General features: G+C 40.4%; 1 protein-coding gene across 2 annotated transcripts in view; it reads left to right on the top strand.

Annotated features, from left to right (window-relative positions):
- SFSWAP (splicing factor SWAP homolog) overlaps positions 1-16536 on the top strand; it is a 111049-nt gene that overhangs the window by 78590 nt on the left and 15923 nt on the right. For both annotated transcript variants that reach the window (XM_018558356.1, XM_018558355.1), the window contains 3 exons: positions 3011-3198; positions 8853-9100; positions 13273-13401. In XM_018558356.1, coding sequence (XP_018413858.1) covers positions 3011-3198; positions 8853-9100; positions 13273-13401 — 565 coding nt within the window. The remainder of the gene's footprint in view (positions 1-3010; positions 3199-8852; positions 9101-13272; positions 13402-16536) is intronic.

Genomic DNA, 16536 nt, shown 5'->3' with positions numbered 1-16536 from the left:
GGATGAATTATTTGAGAATGTGAAGGTACAGTGGTTAGGTCGAGGTGGGATAGGCTTCCTTGAAGAGATGAGTCTTTAGGGAACGCCTAAAGGCAGTCAAGGTGGGAGATAGATGGACAGGTTGGGGTAAAGAGTTCCAGAGGATGGGAGAGACTCTAGAGAAGTCCTGGAGGCGAGTATGGGAGGAGTGGACAAGGGAGCTGGAAAGCAGGTGGTCAATGGATGAGCGGACGGTTAGGGTGATACTTTGAGACAAGGTCTGAGATATATCCGGGGGCGGAGTTGTGGATGGCTTTATAAGTGACTGTTAATATTTTTTATTTTTTCCTCTGGGCGAGTGGAAGCCAGTGTAGGGATTGGCAGAGGGGGGATGCAGACACTGAGCGGTTGGTAAGGTGAATGAGTCTGACATTCACACTAGCACTCCTGTGATTAGGTTATTTACATGCAAGAGAAATGATTGGAAAATAAGAAACAAACTTTATGGTTCTAAAATCAGTTTCTTCTGTGTTTCAAAATACTTGCCTTTTTGTTGGTTTAGCCGCGTTTTACGTGCATTTATAGTTTCTGATTGGATCCTGGATTGACAGAATTCTCTTTTCTTTAAATGCAGCTAAACGCCCAGTGGGAATACTAATAGAAATTACTTTTAAATGCACATGTCAGTTTGATTGCGACCATAATATCCTAAATTAATAAAATGAAAGTTTCTACGGTTTGCTGTGTAGCAGTTTATAGTATATTATTTTGCATTTGTCTTTACAAGCCCAATCAATTCTGCATTCTGTTTGGTGAAGTGGCAATGTCTGAATGTCAAATTCAAATTAACATGTAGCATGTCAGGGCTTGTTGTCCCAAATGTTTGAGAAGGTTTATTTGTATGCAAATGTGGTGTTTTGTCTCAAATGCACAGCCAAGATTTGTTTTGTTAAATTTAGACAAAGCAGCTAAAATGAAAATTGTGTTTTTTACCTGCCTCAGTTTCAATTGGCTGAATGGCCAGACTGATCCTCTCACCTTTTTGTGCTTTATCATGAACTGGGACTAATTGAATTCAGATGTTGGAGGTCTATGTGTCATCTAAATATCAATTGGAATAGTCAGATTTCGGACACATAAAATGACACATTTAAGGGGTTGGAAACCCACGTGGACTACAACCTCCAATACATTTTTTGCAGATTTTTCCCCTGTCTTTTATCTATGGTTGTAATTTTAACGAGAATATTGATGTAGTCTAGATGATGTGTGTTGACATATGGGACAGCCAAGTGCCAAAACCATCTCAAAGTATTACGGAAACATCTGGGACTAATCTTTTTCTGCGCAGATAGGTTTTCGTTTTTATTGAAGGCTATGAAAGTTTCTTCTGCAGCAAATTCTCTTCTCGTATTCAACATACCAATCAGAATTTACAGAAAGGAGTTGTATCACCAGTGAAATACAGAACATTCCTGTTCTTGATGTTTGTCTTCACTGTTTGATCAACTTTGTACGTTCACAGAAAGGCAACTGCTCAAAGTGTGGTACCAGCCACACATCACTTTTATACATACATATATTGCAGGACTCTCTCCCATGAAGCTCAGGATTCTTTCAATTCCTACGGCCTCTTCTAAATTCTCTAAACCATCTGAAGATAGTTGCCCTCGATGGTGCTTCATCCCCAAATGCAGAGTGTAACCTCTGCATACAGTGTTCGTCCAAGCCAACTTTAAAATCATCTCGTTGCAGCTCCATGACTCGTCACTTCGTAATGTGTCTTGCGGCTGCTGGAATAGTCCTGGCGGAGTGAAACTGCTGTGCATATGTTTCTAAGATGTTGAATTTTAATGCATGCGCAGTAAAGAATTCGTACACTACCTATGTTTGGAGTATCTCAAAAATGTCAGTTACCCTTGTATAGTATAAGCAGGTTATTGAGCATAGCAGGCAAGGCAGGCATTTATTATGAAGTAAACCTGCAAGCTGCGCTACAAAAATGTGTGCTAGCTAAATTATAGCTTAGCTGGGCTCTTCAATGAAACATTTAAACCCATTTGGAGGCCACTTGAGGTAATTCTGTAATATGTTTAAGAATGCGCCTACAGTTTTTGAATATACATTCTGCTCTTTTGGGTCAATAAATGATACAACAGGCATTTATATGTACATATGCATTTGTGTTGCGATAAGGTGAGTGTGATTGCAAAGCTGATTTAACAAAGGAACAGATCACAAATCCTTTATGAACTGTTTTTTATAATGGATGCCAAGTGAAATTTTGATAAAAAGTATACTTTTACTTTTGCAGCCAAATTGGCATAACACCTATTTTACATTTCATATGTTCCATCACGTAGCATAACTTAAAAAGAAAATGAAAAATTGCTGGTAACATCTTACGTTCTCGTACAACTAGTTTTCTCTAAGCTGAATTTTCCTTTAGAATGGAAGCAAGCTGGGGAGAATACGATTATGAACCCTGTCGGTACTGTGCTTGCAGATTTCATTATCAGTTGTAAACTGGATTTGAACACAGTCTGTGCTAACAGAGTTAAATATCTAGAAGCATTGTATGTTAATGAGAGAAAGCCCACAGTGGGTCTTTGGTGACAGCCAGAGCGTCACTTTGAAATTGTACAGATTAGTTTGTATTTTTAAAATAATTTGTAAGTATGCTTTGTGAATGGGAACATGCAAACGTTTAGTGGGGTTTTTTCAAATTTGTCTGCAAAAGTGGAAATGCACATTATTATTATACAGGATTTATATAGCGCCAATAGTTTGCACAGCGCTTTACAATATAAGGAAGACATTACAGTCACAATACAATTCAAGACAAGATGGTAAGGAGGGCCCTGCCTGTGAGGGATTACAATCTAAAAACCTTAAATATGTTTTTGGTTTTTTTTTGTCAAAACAGTACTGTGCTGTTTACATTTTGAAGGAGGTTTTGCAATTGTGGCCATTCTCTTTGTTCAGTTTATCAAGTACTATATAATAAAATACATATATCTATTTCTTTCAGCAAAGCAGAAACTGGAGGACCGACTGGCAGCAGCAGCCAGAGAGAAATTAGCACAGGCGGCAAAAGAATCTAAAGAGAAACAACTGCAGGCTGAACGTAAAAGGAAGGCAGCACTTTTTCTGCAAACACTGAAGAATCCATTAGAGATGGAATCGGGAAGGCAAGAGGAGAACAATTACGGCCAAGAGGTCAATTTATTCTCTTATTTAAAATTACCATTTATAATCATGTTGCTTTTTTTACTTTGCTATAATTTTGTTATGCATATCGATGTCACTTCTAAGGGCCTGTTCACACGACGTCCGTTTTCTGTGCTGACCTGATCCGTACGCTCCTGCACTAAAAATGCATCCCAATGTATCCTTATGTGTTTTATGGGCTACAGTTCTCGCTAGCACAGTCCGTTCAGGTTACGACAGAAAAATACTGCATGTCACATTTTGTACGGTCAGGAAACGCAAAAACGCACTGCGCTGCAGCTAACATACTGACAGACCCACTCCAGCATAAAATTGTTTTTTTTTATTTTATTTTTTTTACTGGAACGCATCAAAAAAGCGGCTAAAACGCGGCAAAACACATAGCACCACGTCTGCTGATCAGGACCTGAAACTCATGTGAACAGGCCCTTATACTACATACTGTATTTAACGCATAGAATGTGTGTGCCTCATATGTGTGCCACAGTGCTTCTTGAAACTATTAAAATTGCTGATGTTTGGCTGCTTTCCAATGTAAACAATAGTTGTATGATATTTTACTGTTTGAAAACAAACTGTTGTAATCTACTGACAAGTATGATATGATGCAGGCTTCAAGTCTTTTAAACATGAGAGGTCACTGTTAAAAACGCCTACGGTGAAAATACAATTTCATTAGAAAAATACAGCACTAATGTAGCTGTAAACTAACATGCACTGTGTTGTAAAGTAGCCACTAGGGATGCACCGATATATTGGCCGCCGAAACACATATGCCGAAAGTGCAATTTTCTGGCCGAAATAGCTGTGCATCCGTGATTTTTCAGGAGGAGAGAAACTGTCAAAGGAGACCGAGCGGTATGGGTGGAGAGTGCTGTGAGCGGCCGGCGTCTTTCCTCCCTGCACCGCTCGGCCTCCTGTCACGCACCAGGAGAGCATCGGTGTGGGCGGAGACAGCCATTGCTGTCGGAGGAGGCTGAGCTCTCCTCCTGCACCACCCCACCCAGCCTCCTGTGACAGCTGTCAGGATGGAGAGCAGGTACAAGCACTCCGTGATTAGTGAGTGTTTGTCATTGTATTCTTTCAGTGAAATGTATCTAAACATCGGGCTCTCGAACTGTCAAAACAAATAGCAGAGAGGTGAGGTGAGTCACTGCTGCCTCTCTGCTATTTTGAGCTGTCAAATACGGGATCGCAAATTGCGGTCCTCTATTTGCATGTAACGGCTTCATTCTTTCATTAATGAAAGGAAGAAGCTTTTACAAAAAGCTTAATTATTTCATTAATTAATGCCTCAATACTGAGACATTAATGAATGACTGTTAAATGCTGAGAATCAGCAAATACCGGCATTACAAAGCCTGATATAACTCGTCACGTACAGTGTACGTGGCCAGTCATATAGGCACAAAGTGACAAGACGTACACTGTACGTCTCCCGTCACGAAGGGGTTAAAAAGGAAATATCAGTGACCTGTTTAGACAAGAAAAAATCTATAACTAGCCTTTCCGGCAGGGTGCACATTGGGAAGGCAGGCTGGCAGGTGAGCTGGGGATTTTCTGTGTTTTTGTATTATTGTAAGCCTTCCCAATGTGCACCCTGCCGTTAAGGCTAGTTATAGATTCATGCAGGTACCATGTTTCTTCTAGTTTGACTATTTTTGGTTGAGAGGACGCACTGGAGTCCCAGCGTGCATTTTTGGTTGCTGTGCCTCCAGTGCGTCCCTGCACCTTATTAGGAGGAGTTGGCTACCTTCTGGTACACCTGCATGCAATTTATCGACTGCATTAATATGCTCACACTGTGAGACTCCTATACATAGAGTTAGGACCACACTTTGCAGAGGTGCCTTGGCGCGGCGGTGTGGCTTCTACATATTTTTGGCCAAAAGTTTGTGCAACTAAAACCTCTGATTTTAACGCATACTGTTGACAGGGCTATTTGGTTGCAGGCTAGCTGGCAGGTGAGCTGTGGATTTTCTGTGTTTTTGTATTGATCTGTTTAGACCCCTAATATTTCCCTGAAGCCCCTAAAAGTAAAGTAAAAAATTAAATTTCTTGAAAAAGTTGAAATAAAAAACCTTTACGGTTTCGGCCTGACATTTCGGTGCACCTGTAGTAGCTACCACTCCACGCTAAATTCCAAGATGAACTACAATCTCATGTTCAGTTTACTAATTGGTACTGATATTGTAGTCCATCACAGGATTGAGCTTGGAGCGGTGACTACTGTGCAACACACACAGGGACCATAGGGAACAAAGGTAGCCACCCTCCAGAAGTAAGGACAGTGTCAGCACCAATTCAGAGATGATTTGATGATCTACAGCCGAGTGATACATAAATAGGATACATTTTCAAGATTAAACGCCTGAGTTTAGTGTCACTTTAAACATGTTTTAAACCATTTGCACAGAATGCTAAGAATGACATACAACACACCTAATGTAAACTATAGCTTATTCAAAGTTCCTAGTGCTGATGCCTGTTTTGATTTCTGATTTTATGGCTTGGTTGAAGAAATAAGCAGCATTTGCTAAGGTTTTTGGCATTTTTGTTGGGAGGGGACTTGTGGCTGCTGTAGCGGTGCAGTTCAGTAAGCCCTGGTTCACACCTAGGCGTATTGCATATGCGCGTCTGTCGCGCGTTTTATTTACCGTGATTCGCGGTTAAAAGATTGCGCGACAAACGCGCGTTTCCGAGGGCTACTTGGCTGTATCCCAATGGAAACGCGCAACAAAAACGGCCCAAAGTAGTACATGTACCTTTTCAGGCGTAGGCCGTTTTGTAGCGCGTTAGGGACGGGCTGAAATACGCCAAGGTGTGAACAAGACCCATTGAATACAATGGGATTTAGATGTTTGAGCGTTTTGTAGAGCGTTCGTCGAGCGTAGAACGCGCTACAAAACGTTCAGGTGTGAACGAGGGCTAAAAGGCATTCGTAAAATTCTAAACTTTTCCATTTTCTGCAAGACATTAATCTGTTTGTGGACCCAATTGTTCTTTGGACGATCAAGGCAAAATCTCCCTAGTAATAGAACATGACTGGCACTGTACATTCAGTGTTTTATTTCGCAGTTAGGCTGTCAGGCATGTCTTATTGCTTCTCACTGTGCCAAATGTTTGTTGAACCAATCTGTATATTTAGTGTTGTTTCCAGAGCAATTGTCAGCCATGTAGATTATTAAATGGACACAGTTACAAATCACAGAATGATTTGTCTGCCATGATTGCCAGAGAATTGTAGTTTGTCATACAAAATAAGCTAAATTTAACCTTTCAAGAGTATTGAAGGTTGCATACTAAAGACAATAAGCAGTAGCGTTTGCTTATGTAAGGAGACCGGCATCTTACTGCCGTGATTATTTCTTTTTTTAACCACTTGGCTGCAGTTATTTGTGAAAACTAATTCAGCACTTCACCTGTTTTCCTTGGCATGGAAGACCAGCTAATAGGGCAGTGCAGTGTAAAATAACCTCACTGTACACAGTATGTGTCTCTTCTACACAGTGTAGCATACTGTCGGCATGGTTTACAGGTTACACCACTTTATGTAATCCCTTACTATGAACTTCTATTATTTGCGCCCTTTCGGGCTGTTAAATCATTAATTGGAAGCATTTTGTTTACGTGCCGGGAAACCTGTTGATCCTGTCAGAAATTCAGAGTATTCCTGAGCGTACCTCCTGTATTATCTCAAACAGCCTTTTCTAGTCCTTATCCTGGACTACTGAACTATTGGCCTTTATGTTGTAAAGATCAAAGAGTGGAAGCATTTGGGAGGGCTGGAAACACTCGGTCCACAAAAACGATTTGTATTGTTGGCCCACAAGAGTACTTAGGAGCACAGTCTGTCTAGTCCCCTTTTCAGCCCCACACCACTCATTCTTTAAGCCCACTTTCATCCACTGCTACATGTTGGGATTTTTTTTTCATACTTCATGCTGCTATGTCACATTGTATCTTTTCGCTGGTTATAATTCTCCCCTAATTCTATCTCTAATACAACAGCTCTGCACGTTGCACAGTATCCCTCCTCTCTATCACTCATTCATCTTATTCCTCCCTCCACTTTTATCTATTGGTCATTCTACTCTATTTAATACTGGATCTCTCTCTAATCTATCAGACTAGCCCCTTTTCACTTAGTCCCAGTCTCTCTTCCCCCAATTTATCCTTTATCCCGCTCTTCCCTGTTCTGAAACGGGTACGCTTTTGCTGGTTAGGAGAACTCAAGGGGTTTTTCCAAATGAACCCTTTCAGTGGGGCTACTCCTGCACTGCTAGGGTTAAGTGCTCATTTTGGTCTAGGAAGGAAAATAAAGAAATAAATACCTGATCCTCAGTCCCGCCTGGCTGCTAGACCAGTCGCTGCAGTCTCTTCTCCAAGCTCACTCCCAGGATGGACTACAATCTCACTACAAATTAGTAAACTAAACATGAGCTTGTAGTGCATCACGGAGTGAGCTTGGAAAGGTGGCTACTTTACAACCCACACAGGGACCATGGGGAACAAAAGTAGTCACCCTCCAGAAGGAAGGACAGTGTTGGCAACAATTCAGAGATGGTTTGAGGATCTACAGCTGAGTGATACACAAATAAGATAGATTATTGTGAATAGAGAAGGTACTTGAATGTATTGTTAAGGTTGAACTCCTGAGTTTAGTGTCGCTTTACGTTCAGCAGACAATTCTTTAACTTTTCCTGATTTCACATACACTTGAGCTATTGTTTGCTTTGCCCTGCCTTTTTATTGTGCATCATCATAACAGTCTAACAAGGATTGGCTCGGTTTTAGCCATTATGCGAAGTTTGTCAAGTCTTTGTGTCCTCACTTGGCTCATCAGAACCATTGATACTCAAAGCAATTAGGAACACCCGCAACAACCCTCTAAAACTTATTCTGCCTTCTATTGATTTTGTGTGCGCGCTTGAAAAGAACTGATGGATGAGGCAAAAAGAAACTCAATCCTTTCGGGAAAATTAACTCAATTTGAGCAATTTTTTCTGACGTTAAAGTAGTGTCGTTAAAGCAGGTAAATACACTGCTAGTTCAATATATTCTATTTACCATGTTGTAGGTTAAAGCACATTATTGTTATTGTTTTCATTGTTTCATTTGTCAAGTGATTTCATAGTCCAACTTTTAAATATTTTATTTTTTAACAATGTGTTCTTACATGGTCCAACTGTAGAAATTGACTTTGGGGAGGCAGCCAAGCTATTCAATGACAGCACTATAATTAGGGCATCAGTATTTGCCTGTACTGATGGGTGTCAGCATTTTAGGTCTTATTCATCCTGGCAGCTGCAGTGGACGGTGGTCAAAGAAAAGACTTCATTTGGCTTTGTCCAGATCTGCTTGCAATCTGTTTCATTTAGTTGGGCCTTTTATTGATGTCTTTTTCTTCTTTATGTTGAATCTGTTTTATAATTTTCTGCTATACCCTCATGAATGAATCCAAAGAACCAGGGCTTTGCAGCAGACAAGGGCCTATCGATTAAATGTAGCAAAATGCTGATCTGTTTAAAAAATAATTCTTCATATTCAAGTAATTGTTTCAATCTGCTTCACAAAGTGAAGGGGGGGGGGGGAAAAAAAAAAACCTTAACCCTTGCAACTTTTTTTGTTTCAATTTGCAGGTTGGGAACATGGACTATGACCTTCTACCAGAAGATATCATTGTGCCTACTACAGAGTATCCTATGACAGCAAGGTCCCCAATTCAAGAATACTCTCGGGTTGAAAGAGAGAAAAAGAAGAAGAAAAGGAAAAAGAGATCCCGTTCCAGATCACATTCTCCAAAGATTCATTATAATTCCAAATCTCGTTCCCATTCAAAAGTTAAGCATTCTCTTCCCACCGCCTATAGAACAGTTCGGCGCTCCAGGTATGATCTAAACAAGGCTTCTGTAAACTGTTTTCTTTCTTCATATCCATTGTTTATCCCAGTGGTTCTCCACCTATGTAACCTCAAGACCCACATTTGTCCTTGGTCATTTAAATCACGACCCAAGTCCCACTGCAATGGAATGCACAGCATTGCGGTACTGCGTGTTCCAGCGCAGGTGATTGAACTGTGTGCAGAAGGTGTTTGGGGGGCCATTCAAATGGCAAACGCGTAGGTGCGATTGCATGGTACAGTGCGTTATTCGCACATGGCTGTTCGATTAACACACTGTATTAGTGTGAACGTGCTTTGAAAAACAGACACCCAGTCTACCTACATTACGAGAACTGGAGTGGATCCTTAGCCTGGGGTCCAGTGTGGGCTGCTGTGCCCTGTAGAGGTGCCGAGAGCTGGAAACGTGATGTCACTCCGGTCTAGGTACCTCTACAGGACATGCTGTAAGCAATGCATGTATGGGTAGAGCTCCCTTGCGGCAATAGCCCCAGCCCACGTCAGGCTGACACTCGGCACCGAGCAGCATGGGAATGGCTGCTTGGCGTGGGAACTGACAGTGCTGCGCTAGGGGGAGGCTGAGGAGCCTAGAAAAGTGAAAGGCACGTGGCGACCCACTGAACATGGGTTCACGACCCACCAGTTGAGAATCAAGGCTTTATCCCAACTGCATTAAGGCCTTTACAGTGTGATATATGAGATGTTCTGAGCTGTGCTCGGTATGACAAGTATGCACAGATAGTAAGTGTACACTGCTTATTCAGGCGGTCATCTAATCCAAGAGTGTGTCAGAACCAAATTGGTGATGGTTTTTCATTAAAAATCAAGAGAACACTGTAAGGAGTTAATGCCATTAAACAAGCTGCTCTAATTACTGTTGCTGCTCTAAAATCTGCTTCATTACTTGTCACATGGTTATATGTATGTAACATGAATTAGTGCTGAATATTAGATCAGAGTTGTCATGGGACGGAGCATTGTGATTTCACACTGTGTTCTTGTCTTATCTCTAGACCGTGATTTACGTTTTTTTCCTATTTTCCTACTTTTTTTTTTTTTCATCTGTATAAACTAATATTGATTTTTTTTTTTTCAATGTAAAATTGAAATTATTAATTTTACATCTTGGTGTCCAGAGGCTAAACCATTCAGTTAATTTCTTGCTGGCTTCCTGCCTTTTAAAATGATGTAACTGAAAATTGATACCTGAGGGAATCTCTGTTTTTCAACAGTATAATATTTGAACTAGTGTGAACCTTTTGTTCCAAAGAGAGGGCTATTCTCTTGTTCGGAGACTACAGCTACCACCTTAGACTTTAACATGTATTTCCACTTTTGCAACCAAATTGTGATACTTTATATTTGTTACATGTTCCTGTTCTTAACTCTAAAAAAAAAAAATTTAAAATTACATTTTACCTTTTTGAATGCTCTAATTGGAAAACTCCAGGACTGAAAAATCCTTCTCCGTTCTACCTTGCTATGTAATGTTTGAGGGGGCAGGGGAGGTATGTTTGACATAGTGTGTGTGTGTGTGTGTGTGTGTGTTTCATTATCAGTTAACTAGTCGTTGTTCAGGACTGTCTGTCCTAACAAAGAGTTAGATATCTCAATATCTTGTATGTTAATGCATAGTGTCTCAGACTGTGTCCCTATTCTGCATATTGCCATCCTTGCGTACGCCTGTATATATACAATATACATGTGTGGGCATATGTTCCTTCTCAACACTATTCACAACCTTTCTTTCATTGGTTTTTAACACTGCTGAAAAACCTCTTAAAGGTTGTCTTGAGGGGGAAAATGCTTGCCCAGTTTTGCAGAGCTGTGATTATTATTTTTGATTTTATTTATTTTTTTAGTCTCTCACTAGGGATGCACCGATACTAGTATCAGTATTGGTGCCGATACCCAGTATTTGGGTGAGTACTCGTACTCGCCCAAATGCTCCGATACCTAGCACGAGTACTTCCTGTATCAGGAAGCCAGGCTGCGCATCATTACACGCTGCCCGGTTTCCTGATTGGCCCGGAAACGGCTCCATGCTCTCTCGTCACTTGTGATTTCCCGGCCAATCAGGAAGCCGGGTAGCGTGTAATGACGCCCTGCCTGGCTTCCCGATTGGTCAGGAAGCTAACAAATCTGGAAGCCGGGCGCCGGCATTCTGATTGGCCGGAAAGGCGGCGCCATGCTCCCTCGTCATCTCATGAATCATAATGTTAAAAAACTGAACTTAAATCATTAGTTTGTATTGCTTTAGAAAAAATGTGACCTGTCCCTTTAAGAGAAAGTATCGGTAATTGGTATCGGCGAGTACTTGATCAAAAGTATCGGTACTCGGTCGTAAAAAAGTGGTATCGGTGCATCCCTATCTCTCACTCAATGTTAGACTGTTCTCATGAGCACTTAAGACTTGCATTAATTGTAAGAGTATTCAAGAATTGAAGCAGAACTCCAGGAAAATGTTATTTTAAAATATGTTCTAGCTCTGTACGTTATCACTCACTAGCTGTATGTGTGGAGGGCTGCAACCAACTAATTGATCAATAATTGATTATGAGAATAGTTGTCAACTATTCTTATCGATTGGTTGGATCCCCTAGCCCTCTCATCCACGCTGGGAGGAGGGCACAGCGGGCAGGTACAATAGCCAGCCTACTATAGGCTATTGCAATTTCAAATGGTCAATAGCAGGCTGGCTATTTCACTAGCCCGCTACCTGCTGTATTTCTGTATTTACATTCAGCTGCATCTGCGGAATATTGCCACTGGCAGCTGTCATTCCCTGGCTAAAGCTATTCAAGTGCCATGTGCTTACAATACAATTATTTAAAAAAAAATTATAAAAGGTGGAAAAAAGACTTTCGGTTTTTGGCCTGACAAATTCTGCCCCTGGAGGTGCATTGCAGTGCCATTCATTTCAATGGACCCCAAATGCACCTCCCACCCACAGTGTGATTGCCTGCACTGGAACGCACAGTACCGCAATTCTAGGCAGTGCAGTGCGATTGCAATGCATGCAGTTTCATTCTAAACTAATTGTTATGTTTGTGTATTTTATCTTAAATAAGGGATGTTATTTTTTTTTAAATCAGATTAATTGATCGAAAAAATAATCGGCCAACTAATCGATTATGAAAATAATCATTAGTTGCAGCACTAGGTTCAAGTCACATCCCCACCCCCTCGTTACTTATTGCCTATTTACAAAAAGCCTTCTATTTTCCTCACAGACTACAAGGCGTCCTGTAAATGGAGGAAAAGCAGAGGGGGGCAGGATGCGGCGTGATCTCTCATCTCTCATCTTCCAATCTCTAATCGCCTTGCATTCTGTGAGAAAAATACAAGGCTTTTTTTTTTTTTCAATTAGAGGAGGGGTCTTGGATTTGACTTGAGCCTTTCACTACTGTCTTTGCAGCAGCTCCACACCAAAGCTAGCCATAGACAGCAGCTTGAAGTCACATCATGGCAGCAGCAATTTTTTTTATTTTATTTCTTGGCAAATCATAGATACGTATCTGTTTAGCTTTAGATGGCAGCTTCCTGGCTTCAGGCTATCAAATGCTATTAAAATTTTGCTTCTCTTGTGTAATAACACTACCTTGCACACTATCATTACATGTGTTATGTAATATTTGGAATGCAAAAGCCAATCCCATAGAACTGTCCTATTTCCGATAGGAAGTACAATGCAGAGGGCAGTTAAGGTTTTATAAAATATGATTTCCCATAGTAAGCAACAAAATGAAGTCCTTTATACCACATATCACCCCTGAATGCCATGAATCTATAATTTTATGGAGATCACCATTAATCTGTATATGTGCATCACCCAAGCATACACATTAGTGCCTATGAAGGAAGGAGAGCAGTAGTGCTGACTGTATCAAGGGGGGGGTAGAGATTAGTTGTGAACATACAATATCGGTGAACATACAATATGGGCAGTTTATATGTGACCTACTGTCAAGTGAATGGCTGGTGTCTCACTGACTAATCAGGCCATAACCAGCTGGATCGGTTTATGTCTGTGGATGCTATGAACCCGCTGACACCAAACCTATTTATTTACTTGTAGCCAAATCTGTCAAATGTCCAGTTTTTTCTGACCCCTGGCTCTGAAGGTTATGGACATTTATTCTCATTTTTGTTTTTTTTAGATCTCACTCAAGGTCACCAAGAAAGGTTTCTCAGTCATCAGAAAGGAGAAGAGAAGATGACCGGGCAGTTACATGTTCATATCGTGCCGGATACACTCCTGGAAACAGCAAGAAGCGCTCACGATCACGGTAGAAAATGCTTTCACATTGTATAGAATATGTTCTACTTGGAGACTTCTTCACTATGGCCTGTTTGGTGAAAATGACAGTGTAGTTTAAGTAGATCTAAACCCTAATTAGATTACCTTTTAGTTTAGTGCTTAATCACTATGTATTGTAAACAGTTGGCAAATTTTTTTTTAGAATATATTTTTCTTGTTTTGTCACATCTTAGTGCTGCTGATGCCCGTTTTCAGCCCCTTTTTTCTGCATGCATGCATTCCAGCAAAGACTGCATGTCATTACTCAGGGTGGTTTGCTGATGGTGATAACAGTGGAACATGGCTGGGCATTGAGCAGCTGCTTGTAATTTTTTCCAGAAATGCATGTGCCTGGGTGGCAACACTGGAGAGCAATTAAACAGGGACAGAGCTTCATCACCTATATCAGGATGTGCCTAAGCTCCATGGCAGAAAAAAAGTGTTTTTATAGTAATGAAAAATGTAGATTTTAAACAGAAGCAAAATACTTTTGAAATTACAATACTATTAAAGCTTATTTGTCATTTTAGTGACTGGGTTTGCATACACTTCAAAGCCCACCCCAACCCATTTGTACCCACCTTTGCTGCATTTCTAACACTTCTGGGAATGGGGGGCTTACAAGCACATGTGTCAGCCATGAGTAAAGTGGAAAAATCTTGGCAAATGGGGGGGGGGTAATTTACATTGTTTTGATATTTTAGAAAATTAAGTCAAACTATTAATATGTATTCCTTACTAAAGTCAAAATGTCAACATTGATTTTACATGCCTTATAACTGCAATTGTTATTACTGTTAACAGTAGAAATGCCTCATAAACAAGCAGTTTTCTCTTGTTGTAGATTTGACCATAGCAATGTGTTACCAATGTCAGTTTCATATAGCCCGGTGAGAATTGGACATGACGCCTTCTCTATTAAGAGATAACTATGGGATACACCTTTTTTTGCAACTTTCAGCTTCCTTATGATACACGAGTACATTTGCAATGTACTCCTGTATACAAAAATGCACCATAAGCTTACAAATCAATGTAATATGATGTGGGCGGGGTTAAGCTTTGTGCTGAGCAGCGATACTGATAACAATGTCGGGATTGAGTGGCAGCAGCTTGTAGGAGCTGCTGCGTGTTCATGAGAACCTGTGCAGATGCTCAAGACACATCCTATCCAAGTTTATTCATGTCAGGTTACAGGTCTACGAACACTTGCACATCCATCCTGCAGTTTGTCCTTCGCCCCTTCCCCTCTCCACACTACTGTCTCCAGACAATACACATACCACATCGGCACTAAGACCGTCAGTTTACCTTCGCCCTCCTCTCCTCCACTCTGCTGTCTCCATCTCTTCTTTCTGTATATGTCCCAAGACAACAATGTGGAGGAGAGAGGGGGACAAGGACGGACATGACATGAATAAACTCTGATAGGATGTGCCCTAAGCTGCTGCGCCTGCACAGATTCTCATGAATGCACCGCAGCTTCTACAAGCTGCTGTCACTCAATGGGAGAGGAGGATACTGACAATATTGGATCACTTTGCAGCAAAGCATAGCCCCGCCCACAGTGTATTACAATGAATTGTATGCTTATAATGCATTTTTTATTAGATGAGTACATTGCAAATTGTACTCCTGTATCAATAGGAAACTAAAAATGTAAAAAAAGGTGTACCCCATAGTTCTCCTTTTAGATTATGTAGCATACAAACATTGCTGCCAATGAATCTTGCAGCGACGTTCAACCACATTATTTAGGAGTTTTTTGATGTTTACAAATTTAAGTACACGGTTTTTTTGGGGGTTTTTTTTTTAGAGAGCCCTTTTTAGTAGAAATACTACAGGTGTTTTGGCTGAAGAGACGGGCATTAAAAAAATCTTTTATTGGACTCCAGGTTTGCAGATCTTGCTGTGCTTTGTAGTGCTTTTTCCACGGTGTAGAAGAGAAGTTCAGTCTCTTGCTATGCCTGCAAGAAGAGCTTTGTGCTTTTGCACATTGTATGCTCCTCTTTCTGTTGGCACTTGGGTATTATCTAGAATTCTGATGCCTATCCATACTTTACCTCTATATTTTGTAAAGGCAATGCATCTTGGCTTTGTAAAGTCTGTACATGTACGATAAAGACATGCTGCTGTCCAATCTTATGGGGTAACAGTGCCTAGCTTTATGTAGAGAAAAATTATGGAATTAATGTCTTTCTGATCATTGTAAAATATTATGGCAAATATATTTTGTACATATCGTTGCTGCTCCTGATAGCAATTCATTCGAATTCCTGGTAGAAAAATGTTATCCACTATAGATGAAATGTCTTATGATTATCTCCACTTTTATTGCATGCCTGTGATAATGTAGCTACAGGGAGTTTTTAGTTTGCACCTGCTTACCAGGATATGTGTAATTTTGCGTAAAATAAAAGTTGTTTTTTTTTAAATTATTTTACTAAAATAAACAAAACAATTTAACAAAATTTGTTACTGATATGTGAATATGTTTTGACTTAAATTATACAGGTGTAAACAATGCAGCATACCATACAAAAATTAGTAATTACAAGTAGGGCTGCAGCTAACTATTATTTTCAAAATCGATTAGTTAGCCAATTATTACGTTCAATTAATCGGGGGGGAGGGGGGGGTCCATCACAGGAGCAAGCTTGGAGCGGTGGAAGTAAAAAAAAAAGTGTGGTGTGCAATATAGTGAAATGGAAAGTCTAAAATTATAAAGCAATGAATGCAGAATGGCACTGGCTATAGAGGACTACAAATCCCAGCAATAATACATTATACAGCGCAATGCAGAATACCACCAGCTATAAACTCTTTTAGGTGTAACTCGACTTTTGAGAGAAAAGCAACTCCCCTCTGTGTGATCAATGTAAATTGCAAGGATTTTAACAAACTGTTTCAGATTCCTACCGTTTTCTGTTCCGAAAAAAGCTGTTTGTTTCACCATGCCTTTTTGCAGACTAATTCCTGAATGTAAGGGTCTGGTTTACTATAACCATCTGGCACGCTCTAAGAGATGTATTTATTTTTCACATCGTTTTGATTTTCTTTTTCATTGTTGCTAGCGTTTGTAAAAGACCTCCCAAACCATATATTTTCTGAAAGCACAGGCCCA

The sequence above is a fragment of the Nanorana parkeri genome, unplaced genomic scaffold (assembly GCF_000935625.1).
Source record: "Nanorana parkeri isolate BGI_ZX_2015 unplaced genomic scaffold, ASM93562v1 scaffold334, whole genome shotgun sequence".
Taxonomy (NCBI): Eukaryota; Metazoa; Chordata; class Amphibia; order Anura; family Dicroglossidae; genus Nanorana; species Nanorana parkeri.
This window is presented reverse-complemented; position numbering and strand designations above follow the sequence as displayed.